At 41.1% G+C, this 13,074-nt stretch overlaps 1 protein-coding gene across 2 annotated transcripts in view; it reads left to right on the plus strand.

The window, feature by feature from the left end:
• The window catches only part of LOC110315882 (murinoglobulin-1), a 29,037-nt gene extending 16,637 nt beyond the window's left edge, over positions 1-12,400 (plus strand). Inside the window, exons 14-28 of one of the 2 annotated variants that reach the window (XM_021189818.2) lie at positions 125-176; positions 2,037-2,120; positions 2,383-2,559; positions 2,767-2,854; positions 3,904-4,060; positions 4,295-4,369; positions 5,174-5,354; positions 6,091-6,314; positions 7,696-7,914; positions 8,075-8,202; positions 9,105-9,195; positions 9,845-9,913; positions 10,740-10,842; positions 11,895-11,936; positions 12,251-12,400. In XM_021189818.2, the coding sequence (XP_021045477.2) occupies positions 125-176; positions 2,037-2,120; positions 2,383-2,559; positions 2,767-2,854; positions 3,904-4,060; positions 4,295-4,369; positions 5,174-5,354; positions 6,091-6,314; positions 7,696-7,914; positions 8,075-8,202; positions 9,105-9,195; positions 9,845-9,913; positions 10,740-10,842; positions 11,895-11,936; positions 12,251-12,267 (1,707 nt within the window). In that variant the 3' untranslated portion in view covers positions 12,268-12,400. Of the gene's footprint in view, positions 1-124; positions 177-2,036; positions 2,121-2,382; positions 2,560-2,766; positions 2,855-3,903; positions 4,061-4,294; positions 4,370-5,173; positions 5,355-6,090; positions 6,315-7,695; positions 7,915-8,074; positions 8,203-9,104; positions 9,196-9,844; positions 9,914-10,739; positions 10,843-11,894; positions 12,221-12,250 lie in introns of those variants that run through there. The other variant, XM_029534796.1, reaches the window with a different exon arrangement.
• Positions 12,401-13,074: the final 674 nt, after the last annotated feature.

A 13,074-nucleotide genomic window follows, 5' to 3' on the forward strand; every position in this document is an offset into this window, starting at 1 on the left:
ATCTGTCTCTCAAAAGATAAAACAAAACAAAAACTGTCTCCAGCAATACTGTGCTTGCACATTTGGTGTTTGTATACTCAGTGTTCGATTTCTCATGTCTTAATTCCCTATCTTTTTGTCCAAGCCTGAAGGAATCAAGAAAGAGCATACCTTCAGCTCACTGCTCTGTGCATCAGGTGAGAACTTTTCAAAACAGGAATTAGACAGTAACTTAAGTCATCTACTTAGAGATCTTGCAATGTTCCTACAAGAAAATTAGAATACTGTACTCCTTATAACCCCTAAAACACTAACTAAACTAAGTCTTGTAAATTAAGATCACCACTTACCCCAAGCAGCTCTCAAGATTATAGTTCCCCTGGGACTTCATGGTTCACTGTAGCCTTTTTTATTTTTAGAATACAGAAGCCTCTTCATTCATCTCAATACTTAGAAAAGTATAGATAGGGAATGACTGAGATGAGCTCACAATTGAAATTTTCTTTAAAACAGGGGAAGGGTGGGAATATAGAGAATGTCTAGGGAAGTACTATATGTGTTCTTTGTTTAGAGCATAAATAAAACCAAAGATTTATATGGTTGTAAATTTTCATACATAAGCCAAGCTAAATCATGTTGTGTACTTAGCATGACATTTTTCTCCAGTGGTTGTTTTATGACTTGCTCATTTATCTCTACTGCTCACTGGAAGCTAACTATTACAGAGAAAATATTGCAACTTATCCCACAAGAGGAAGCTCACTGTTGCCTATAAGGGACAAGCATAAAGTCAGGGACTGTCGACTCACAATAATGACTCCAAAGCTGCCACCTCTGTTAGCAAGTCCTTGTAGTGTTTACTCAAATCATATTTGTCAAAAGAATAAAGAATTTACATTTAATTTAATGTCAAATCCATTATTATATGAAAGTTAACAAAAGACATCAAATAAAGTAAACTTTTTTTGTAATGAAGATAAACTAATGTAGCAACTCCTAATACAGCAGGTAGAAGAAAATCACCATACAATATCAAAAATCTTTAAATGTTTTCCATGAAAGAAAGAGCAGGAAGGGGGTCACTGTAGTTTTTTTTTTTTTTTTAAGCCAAAGATAGGATAACAAAAGCTCTATTCTTTCCACTGGTCATCTCTGTGTCCCCTCATAGCTACAGATTACAACCTAATCCAGTCACCATCCCTGCCATAGGAAAGCCACCCAGGGCAGCTGCATGGAGAGATCAGAGGGCTGCCCATGCAGCTCAGGGGACCAGGAAGAACAAAAGCTGGCTCGGGATTTCTCCATTCACTTATCCTGACAAACTGAATGTTTACACACACACTGCTTGGTTTTAGGATTCCATTCTTGAGATAAAACACCATGACTAAAGCAACTTAGAGAGCTGACCATCTTACATGCTCACAGTCTATCATGAGAGGAAGGCAGAGCAGGAATATGGAAACGGGAAGTGAAGCAGAACCTGTGGAGGGGTGCAACTTCTGAGCTTACACTGCCCTTGCTCTGTTTGCCTTCTTATACTAAACAGAATTCGTACACTGAGCCACGACCTACCACATCTATTGTTAAAAAAGAAAAGCTTCAAGACTGGCTTACAGCCCAGTGTTAGGGATGTATTTTCTCAATAAAGGCTCCACACTCCCAAGAAATTCTAGCTTATGTCAAAGTTCTCACACACACACAAGCACACACACACACACACACACACACACAGGATTTACCTACACCAAAATTCAGCCAATAACACTTTTTTGTGTGTTTATTAACACTAATCCGGGCATTGATAAAAGTAGAACACAGATCCCAAGGCTCAGATGTTCCATTTTGGTCAGATGCTTTGCTCCAAGGCAATGGAGGATAAAAGATCATGCTTGGAACTTGACAAACCTGTGGTACCAGGAAATATGGATTTGTGATATTTACCTCAAAATCACTTGTCTAGGGAAGGAAGAATGTAGTTCTGGTAACACTGAACTTAGGAATCTTTAGATATGCAGAGAACAGAGATGATCATCTATCCCTTTGTTTTACTTATTAAGATGCTGAGCTATCAGAAAAAATGTCCCTGGTCCTCCCATCAACAGTAGTGAAAGATTCAGCAAGAGCCCATTTCTCTGTGATGGGTGAGTCAATCCATCCCTGGGGGACTTGGAACAATATTCACTACCACTGCTCTGCCCCCACCATGATTCCAAATGTGGCTTCCAAACTCCTACACTTGATCCTTTAACATCCTTCTTCTATCTGTATCCCCTCAGTTCCCACTGGCTTCAAGTACACATCACCCATAAAATTCCTTCACATCACTGAGAAGGGATTCTATTAAAGACATTATTTTGGTCTTGAAGATATTGACTATTCTGATGTCATGCCTCTCACTTCCAGGTGATATCTTGAGTTCAGCCATAAAAAACACACAAAACCTTCTCCATATGCCCTATGGCTGTGGGGAGCAGAACATGGTCCTTTTTGCTCCCAACATCTATGTACTGAAATATCTGAATGAAACCCAACAGCTGACTCAGAAGATCAAGACTAAGGCCCTTGGCTTCCTCAGAGCTGGTCAGTAAGGCTCAGAAACTCTACCTTGTTCTTGTAAATATTCTCGCTAGAAATGTCTAGAAAGGGGCTTAGCATTGGAGGGGAGAGCAGAGCACTGTTCTTGGTCAGTCCTATAAGCCAGGGTATGTGAGGGCCTCTGTGACTTTAGATTTGATATTCTCTGATGTATCCATGTCTTCAGAACATACCCAAAACCTTCTATTCCAGGTTATCAGAGAGAGCTGAACTACAAACACCAGGATGGCTCCTACAGTGCCTTCGGTGATCAAAATGGCAAGAGTGAAGGAAACACTTGGTAAGAAGAGTCCACTGGTGCCAGTCCTTGTTCAACTCTTGTTCCTCTCGTCAGCTATACATGCGTCTTATTTCATGGAAGTTTAGCGGGTGCCTGGGCCTGAGAGGGACATGTTTGAGGTAGCTCAAATCATAAACTGCAGAACTAAGATTCCCGAGGGGCTCATCTGCTTTGACTCTCTACCATGTGCTTTCCTGGCTTCAGGAAGCTGGCTTTTTCATTTATCTCCAAGATCATTCATCAGCAAATGGCTGGCTACATGTTGCTGAGCATCCAGAGATGCTCATATCTGAGACTCGAAAAGCTCTTACCATGCTTCATGTGAACTTGCATTACATGAGAATGTATTATTGAGGGCTAGAAAGATGGCTCAATAGCTAAGAGCACTGACTGTTCTTCCAGTGGTCCTGAGTTCAAATCCCAGCAACCACATAGTGGCTCATAACCATCTAAAGGGTTCCGATGCCCTCTTCTGGTGTGTCTGAAGACAGCAGCTGTGTACTCATATAAACAAAATAAATAAATACATAGTTTTTTTTAATTACCCACTTACTTAAAAACCTAAAACAAAACAAACACACTGTGTTATTTAGATAAATCACACAGACAAATGACTAGCAGGTGTCACAGAAAAAAGAGACCAGCAAAAAAACCAGAGATAAACCAAGAAGAGGGCCCTAATTTTTGAGGCAGAGAACATATGGCTGGGGTTTTTAGGAAAGGAGATTATTTTGATCAGCAAAAAGAAGTCATGGGAAGTGGGGGAAAGTCTAGGATAGCATGCAGGTGAGCTAGATAAACAAGAGGGCACAAGATAGAAGCAATGAGAAAGAAAATCAGGAAGCACCTGAAACCACACCTAGTGCTCACCCATCCAAGTGGACCAAGGAATGGAGGACTACGTTGGAGTAACCAGAGACACTGTCCAGCTGTTCTGCTCAGAGACCCTTAGACTGATTGCCCTGAGTGTGAACTGGGACCCTGGAACATATTTGGAGGTACTGCCTCAGAACAAAGGCTTCATCTCCCCACTCTCCCTCCCCTGTCAGGCTCACAGCCTTTGTGCTCAAGTCTTTTGCCCAAGCTCAAGCCTTCATCTTCATCGATGAATCACACATCACCCAACCTGTTACCTGGCTCTCCCAGCAGCAGAAGGACAATGGCTGCTTCAGGAGCTCTGGATCATTATTCAACAATGCCATGAAGGTGATCTTTTCTGAACTGCTTATAAGAATGGTAACCTAATAACACCTTAAAATCAGGCCATACTAGTTCCCATGGGGAGGAATAAGCCTCTAGGTTGGGAATATACTTTTTCAAAATGGGGATATGAATGGGAACTTCCATTGAATATGGAATGGATTGGCCATGAGCAGGGAAGGCATCTTTGATAGTTTGCTTGATGTATATTCTACTGATCTCACGCCTTCTTGTTTGCAGGGGGGAGTAGATGATGAACTGACCCTGTCTGCCTACATAACCGTGGCCCTTCTGGAAAGTTCACTCCCAGCCACGGTAGGTATCAGCATCCCAAACTGGTGAAAAACTTGAGGCTTTCTATCCTCTCTAAAGTCAAGTGACAGCTTCCTTTTTTTTACAATGCTATGCATTTTTCAGAAAGCATCCATGAGCATCCACCTGCTCAATGAAATCCTAAATAAGTTCCAAAAATCAACTCAAAAACACAGCACTATTAGTCTGTATATTAAATGGAAAGTAGTTTATTAAAATAAATGGCTCCCAACACATAGAGGAGAGGGAAGACAGATAACCAGTGACAGGAAGAAAATAGGAAATAAAGAAGGGAAGAAGGGAAGGAAGAGATGATGGTAAGGGAGAGAATAGGAAGGAGGGAGGGAGGGAGGGAAGGAGGGAGGGAAGGAGAAAGGAAGGGATGAGAGAGGGGAAGGGAGAAATGGAAGAAGGGAAAGGGTAAGAGGGAGAGAGGGAGAGGGAAAGAAGGAGAGAGAGAGGAAATGGGAGAGAGGGAGCAGGAAGGAGAAAGAAAGAACAGGGAGGAGGGAGGGAGGGAGGAGGAAGGAAGTGAGAAGAAAGGAGTGAAAAGAGAGGGTAGGAGAGAAGAGGAAGTAAGGGAAGGAAGGAGAAAGGAAAGGAGAGATGGAGAGGGAAGTAGGAAGACAAAAGTAGGGGAATGTGAGGGAGGTACTGAGAAAGAATGGGGAAGAGGTAGGGAGGGGAGGAGAGGAGAGGGACAGAGGATTGATTTGAAAAGCATAACCTCCTCAAGCCTCCATATGTGTCTTGGAACCTGCTAGGACACTTGTTCCATATAGCTCATTTTCCTGTTTCTGCCAACAGCATCCTGTTGTCTCCAAAGCCCTGAGCTGCATGGAGTCTTCCTGGAAGACCATACAGCAAGGAGGAAATGCCAGCTTGGTGTACTCCAAGGCACTGATGGCCTATGCTTTCGCTCTGGCTGGGAACCAGGATAAGAGAGATGAAATCCTGAAGTCACTTGATGAGGAAGCTATAAAAGAAGGTAAGAATGTGTGTTCTCAAGTTCCTCTCTATTTAGCTCTCATGAAGAAAAACAGGTGAGCTGATGGAGCATGGAAAGAACTGTTAGTCCCAACTCTGTGGAACACTGAGGTTTCTCCTTGGACTGCAGCATTAAGAAATGTCTTCCTTCTATACAATAGCCTTCTGTTTGGTATTTTCTGGCAGTTGTGATCAAAATGAGCAAATATACTATCATAGTAGAATGCACACAGGTCAAACTAGGTTACAAAGGGGAATGTAGTTACATCTTAGCATTTTTTTTCTGCTAAGGATATACCTACCAGAAGCAGTAAAGACTACGAAGAACACAAAGAGGAAAGATGCATTGAGGTTTTGATATTTCAATTGCAACTCTAAACCCACTGGGAAACTTTACTAAATCATTTGGTTTGAACACTGAACAAATAACATTTTGTTGGATGTGAGGGAACTAATGAGTAAAAGAATCATGTCTGCCATTGTCTCCTCAGCAGCTCTGCTAGAGCACCATGGAGGAGTAGTTTAGTTAATAACTTACAAATTTCTGTTTATGGGCTTTCTCAATCACAACCCATCACACTATTTGGAAATTTTTACTGAGGATTAGCAAATCTGGACATACTGTGAGTAAAATTTTTGAAACCTTCTACAACCTTTTATAGTTCCTTCTTACTACAAATAGACTTGCAGTCATTGACCACTCAGACTTTTAATAATTTCTCTATTTTTACCCTAAGACAACTCCATCCATTGGGAAAGGCCTCAGAAACCCGGGAAATCTGAACACCAATTGTACAAACCCCAGGCTTCCTCTGCTGAGGTAGAGATGAATGCCTATGTGGTCCTGGCTCGCCTCACTGCCCAGCCAGCTCCATCCCATGAGGATCTGACTCTGTCAATGAGCACCATCATGTGGCTCACAAAGCAGCAGAATTCCAATGGTGGCTTCTCCTCCACACAGGTTGGTGGGTTTCCTTCAGAGTCCAAATAGGGTTATGAGATTTGAACATAAGACACAGTAAAGAAGTGAAGAGGAGAGAAAAACAAGGAAATGATATTATAGGCTGTTTTCTGTTGGTAGGAAGTGATGGATGATATATCCCATAACAAACTGCCATAGTTCCTGTTCCCAGCCACAGGAGTTCTCTGCATTCCATGGTTAGTGAAACAGTCTGATATTGTTGAGAACTTCTAACCCAGATCCGATCCTTAAAATAAACCAATGACAAATATCCTGGACTATCCACAAACCTAGACATAGCTCCTGTGCCCTAGAACAGTATGTGGAGACTTAAGGCCAAACCCACATGTCTGTTTCCTTACTGACCTTAGGTACAGTTATTTGCCTTCTCCTGACAGACTCTCCTAATCTTATCTAAGGACAGATCACCCTCAGGCTTTCTCAAAGCCAGCCGGAGGTCCTGATGCCCTGCTTTACCTCTTGTTACTTGGAAACAACCAGGACTGTAAAGTATTCTCTTTATCATGTAGTCAGTAGAACCCTCAAGAAGCAGTATGTCCCATCCCTGGAAATATGCATCTATCATAATAACTATAATTTATGTTCCAGGTATTCTGGGCATATATATGACAGAATTAATCTTCAAAGAAATATAGCAAGATGGCAAAGTCCTCTAAAGAGGAAGTACAACATATGAAAAGAAAACTTACGTGATCATACCCACCATGCTTTGCAGTTCAGTTCTTTCCCTCTTTCCTTTAAATAGTCTGTCCCTGTTGTGACAGTAAAACCCTCACTGCACGTTTCTGCTCCCTGGTTGGGCTCTGTTCTCAGGGTAGCACCTGGAGCTCTCCAGATAGGGAAGGATCATGTGACAGAGATCCTTTCTGGAGCTTGAAGTTCACTTCCCCAGAGAATGCAACTGAGGAGCAAGGCAGTGGAACACAAGATGAAATCATAGATTTTCCTGTTTAATAAGACTGAATCAGAACAGGCACTTTGCCATGCTGTTTGTTTGTCCTGATGGTTCAGCAAGGATGAAAGCAAGTTTATTGAGGAGAGCAGGGTTGTGATTTTCTAGGATCATGGGGGTATAAACAAGGGAACCAGGGACAAAGGAAGAAAAACAATAAATGCCAGGAGAAAACCTAGTTTGTATTTATATTTTTTGATGGCTACAGTAGTCCAAGGAGGAAAACTATATGAATGTTTTTGACTGTCAAATGTATGTATTCTATATTAAAGCCTGAAATAAAGTCTAGAACTCAAATAACTAAAGACAAAATCTGTGACAGCTTGTGACAGCTAGAACAAACTTTAGGAAGAGCTCAAGACCTTCCAAACGGATGCTACCCTCAATCTTTTTATTCATTCCCATCAGGACACTGTGGTGGCCCTTGATGCTCTGTCCAAATATGGAGCAATGACTTTTTCCAGAAGCCAGAAAACTGCTTTGGTGACCATCCAATCTTCAGGGTCATTTTCTCAAAAGTTCCAAGTGGAGAACAGTAATCGCCTGTTACTGCAGCAGGTCTCATTACCAGACATTCCTGGGGATTATACCATCAGTGTGGCAGGGCACGGATGTGTGTATGCTCAGGTAAGATGCTGGGAAGTTGTGGGTATGCAGCTGTGAGACTCCTTCCCCAAAATGGAGAGTCTGACTTTGCCTACCTACATGTATTATGCTCAAATTGAGAAAAATTGATCCAAGGACACAGTGCAATGGAGGTGAAGTATTTCTGTTCACTACTCGTCAGACCATGCTGAGATACAACATGTACTTGGAGAAGCTGCAGTCTGCATTTGATCTACGGGTACAGACAGTACCTCTAACTTGTGATAACCCCAAAGGCCACAACAGCTTCCAGATCTCACTAGAAATCAGGTATGAGATAGGCATGTGTCTCTGTGTCTGTGTGAACCTCTGCCTCTGTCTCTGTATGACCATCTGTTTCTGTCTCTCAGCTACTATAAGGCTGTCTTTCTAGAACTCTTCATGTAACATGTTCAAAGAAATCTAAAGTGAGTCACTTTGTTTTCATTTTGTTTTATCTGTAAAAAAATAATTAAGAATACTGGACTTCAACAAAGTGAACAATGAAGAATTGTAGATTTATAATTACTGATTGGTCTACTTTTAGGGTTCCTTTCTTGCCATCTATCATAATAAAATAATATATTATTCTTTTCCAAGAGATCTTACATACGTTATTCTTCTTCACCAAAAAAGAATAGCCTTTCTGGTCTTTTAAGATTCCATTTTCTAGGAGAAAAAAGATATTCAGTTCTTCTGGCACATGTGAAAATCTTTGTGTAAAATATAACCAGCAACAGGGTCTAACTGCAAAAATCAAAGGGATCTTGGATGGAAAGAATACATACACAGCATGACTTATCATCATACATACACAAGTGTGTGTGTGTGTGTGTGTGTATGTATGTATAAGTGTGTGTGTTTGAGTGTGTGGGGGGAGTATGTGTGCCAGCACATGTGTGTATGACAAAGGACAATGTCAGCCATCAGCCCTCAGTTTCCATACATACTTCTTTTAGATATGAGGTCTCTTACTGGCTAAACAGACTGCTGGTGAGTCAGCATGCTTGGTAGACACAGCCATTTTAATGCACTCTCCAGATGATATTGTTATGCAGCCTATTTGTGTTGACAATAAAGATCATGTATTATAAAATATGGAAAAATCACACAGGCTATATCAGCTGGACCTTAAAGTAGGCAAAGTTCAAACTGTTAAAATGACTCCTTCTGTCCATTTCTTTGGTCTCTAGTTACACAGGCAGTCGTCCAGCCTCCAACATGGTAATTACTGATGTGAAGATGGTATCTGGTTTCATCCCATTGAAACCAACAGTGAAAAAGGTAAACAGAAATGAGATGTTGGATTCTCTATATCCGCAGACTAGGAACGTGCCAACACCATCATAATTATATTAACACATGACAAAGCAATGTTAGCACTAATTTAACACACTTGGATGTTGTTAAATTTCTGATATAGGTATGGATTGTGATAGCAGCCAGCACAAGAAACATAAGAAAGGTCTCTGAGTTCATTGGGTCCACCATCTAGCTAACAGTAACATTTAAAATGTAATGATCCTGGTCAATATTTATTAAGGGGAAAATATTATTGAATGCCAGAATTGTAAGGTGTAGTTTTAGATGTTTGAAGAATTATGAAAATTAACAACAAGCTAAGGTCGATAGAAGAGCACAGAGAATATTGGATAAGTACTAACAAATGGGTAACTATTTTCATGCTCAAATAAAGTCAAAAATAACTACTACTACATAAGAACATATTCAGTTGGACCTTTAGTAGAGTAGCATTCACAATTTTCAGGATATATTTTCATTCTTACTGGAAAAGTTTCTTCCCATTCACTTAAATGAATTCAATAGCATCAACTTTCTATCACCTTCAATCCCATTTCATTTGCCTCCCAACCCCTCTGACCCCCAAGGCCTTTACTTTTGCAGTAACATGGGGTTTTTCTCTCATTTTCAGCTTGAAAGATTAGAGCATGTGAGCAGAACAGAAGTGAGCAACAACAATGTCTTACTATATTTGGATCAGGTACAATGTCTTTCTGCCTCCCTAGACATGTTGAGGTTGACAGTCCTTGATCTATGTGGGTCAGGTGAGGGTCCTTCCTGCCTTCCTATACATGCCTGGGTGAGGTGTCTCTCTTGGTGAGTCTATGTGGGAAGCAAATAGCAGGAGAGAAGCAATTCTAAATGAATCCTTCAGAATTAGAGGCTCATTACCTCAGACTACATGATAATCTGAATTCCTTTTCTCTGATCTGGAGACATGAATCAGCAGTTAAGGGCATAAACTGCTCTTGCAGAAGACCAGAATTCAGTTCCCAGAATCCATGCCAACTCACAACTGCATGTAACTCCAGTTCCAGAGGATCTGATTCCTTGTTCTATGATCCATCAGTATACACACACACACACACACACACACACACACACACACACACACACACACACTCACACACATACTACTAATAATAACAATAATAATAATAAAAAAATAAAAATCTTTAAATCTTCTTTCTTCCTTGATGGCTTTCCTGGGACATCGCATGGGGTCTCAAGTCAGCAAGTCAAAGGGTTTAACTCCCTTAAAATGGACAAAGTCAAATCTCATACATTAAGGAGGAATATGGATTTTTGGAATGGTTTAATAAACTGGAAAAGCTTCTTATACACCCAGGAGCCTCTACTTCAGTTTCTCCAGTCTCCAGTTTGAAGTCCATACCACCATATAACCATCCACATAGGTGGGCAGTTACTGAAGACNTTGACTGTGAGGTTAACTGCTATCTGGTACAAAACTGAAGAAAAACACTGGTCCCTCTTGTGAGTCTGGAATATTTTCCTCTCTTTCCCAGGTGACCAATCAGACACTGGCCTTCTCCTTCATCATTCAACAAGACATCCCAGTAAGGAACCTGCAGCCTGCCATCGTGAAAGTCTATGACTACTATGAGACAGGTGAGCAAGAAATTGTGATGGACCCGTGTGGTTGTGTTTAGTTTACAGTTCCTCACTATGTAGACCATGCTGGCCAAAATTCTCAGTCCTCTTGATTCAGCCTCCCAAATGCTGACATTACCCGAATATGGAATAATACCCACTGTTAAAAGCCATTGTATTTCTAACACTGACCTATTATGTAGGTCAGACAACCATTTATCAAATATAAGTTTATTCATCTACTGAGGCCTTGTTTCTGTTTGTCCAAGCATTCATATGGGATCAAACATGTCCACATAGCCCAAGGGACCAAACATTTTACAAAATAGGGTCTCTAGGTTGAAAGACACAGAAATCTTCCTATGAACAAAGCAATGGGAAGATGAAGAATTGTACAAATAATTACAGAAAGATAATAAGGTGAGAGAAAATTGTAGTCTGTGTGCACAATGGTGATCAAAGATATAGAGCAAAGCCAGAGCTGGGAAATTAAATGGGGCATTTCCTATCAAGTGAAGAGATATACCAAATATTTCAGATTGGAATAATTCAAGAAATATTGAAGGAAAACCAGAAACATAGCACAGAATCTGAAAGGATGTATGTGTACAAGGATCCCAGCTGCTACTCTACTAAAACACTGAAGTGTAGAAGCACACTTTCATTTTCTCCACAGGGTAAATGATTCCAGTATTGTTATATGTTTGTTTCTTTATTTTCTGAGAGGCTGGCACACTACAGTGCCTGTGGAGGTCCAAGGAACATTGGAGTAAATGTGTTCTCTCCTTTTGCCATGTGGATCCTGAAGACTGAACTCACTAAGATCATAAGGCATGTCAGCAAGCACTTTTGACCACTTAGCCATCTTGCTGGCCCAGGGTAAAAGTATTAACCAGAAGCTTCAAGGGAAGAAATTCCCTTGTTTGGTTTGTCTGATGTCCCCAGAGAGATGACTTTTCAGCAATCATCCAGGTCCTGATTGAGGAAAGTGGTCAGTCCTAACACACCACCCTCCACAAACTCCTCTCTCAACAACTCCCATTCTCAAGGTTGAATCCCATGTCTTTCAGATGAAGTGGCTTTTGCTGAATACAGCAGCCCCTGCAGCTCAGGTGAGCACCCAGCACTCCTACCCCAAGCCTTTCTCTGACCTCCTTACCCTCAACACTAAGCCAAACTTTTGTGAGATGAGCTCAGACAATTCTCACTGATTGGAAATGCGGAAATGTGCACCTTTGGATTGGCATTCCAACCCCAGAAGACTCGTCCAACTTCCTTACCAAGGTGTATTGTAGCTTATAGTAGAAAACTGAAGGAAACCATTCTCCACCACTGCCAGTTTGCTTTCCTGCAGAGACCCCTGCTGTCTGTGCCCAGTTAGATTTTACCCATCATATGTGTTGTTTTCTTCTATTCCCATATACAGACAAACAAAATGTTTGAAACTCCTATCTGTGGAGAAGACATTGCTGTAATCCCCAGACCCAGGAACCTTCAAGATGATCATTTTTGTTTGTCTCTGAAATACAAATACTGAATGAGCTTGGTTAATAAATGCCTAGTTCTCGAGAGTCTCTGTCTGTCATTATTTCTTAACTTAATCAAAATTTACTCCACGTTCAGTTAGTGTTTTGCCAAATAGCCCCACATTTGTGGTCACAGCAATGACATTTAAACAGGAGAGCATGCATTGTGAACATGGGAACACTTTACAACTGCTTCAAGAAGACAGAGCTCCAAACATGAAGCTTAACACTGTGGCAACATTACCTCCATAAGAAAATCATTTCTCACACAAGGGGACAGTGCTGTGTATAACACATTCAGATAAACCACTTTTTACAAAGAAAAAAAGAGAGGCTTTTAGTGCCAGGAAAATGGCTCTCCTGACTCACCAGTGGGGTGTCATGTTGAAGACTTCAATGATAAATTTATGAAGTTATCTAATGGAGGGTATAGTGATTGAAGGCAAAACATCCCGAGTGGGCAGGTGTTTGAGCAGTGGTTTGGCCCAAGCTGGTGCTGTTCTTCAAGGATGTAACATATTTTGCAATTTGGGTCCTAGGTCCAATAGGGGTGAAGCTTATGAATTCTAGCCCAGCCAAGTTCTGTTTGCCTCTTGATCTATGAAGTGTGAGGAATCCATTTCCCAAGCTTTTACATCCTTGAACATAAACATTCCTATCCACTATGCTGCTCCACCATGATGATCTGTGTTTCCTGGACCAGAGAACCATCAGCTGATGTCCA

The sequence above is a fragment of the Mus pahari genome, unplaced genomic scaffold, assembly GCF_900095145.1.
Source record: "Mus pahari unplaced genomic scaffold, PAHARI_EIJ_v1.1 scaffold_8616_1, whole genome shotgun sequence".
In the NCBI taxonomy this organism is placed as follows: Eukaryota; Metazoa; Chordata; class Mammalia; order Rodentia; family Muridae; genus Mus; species Mus pahari.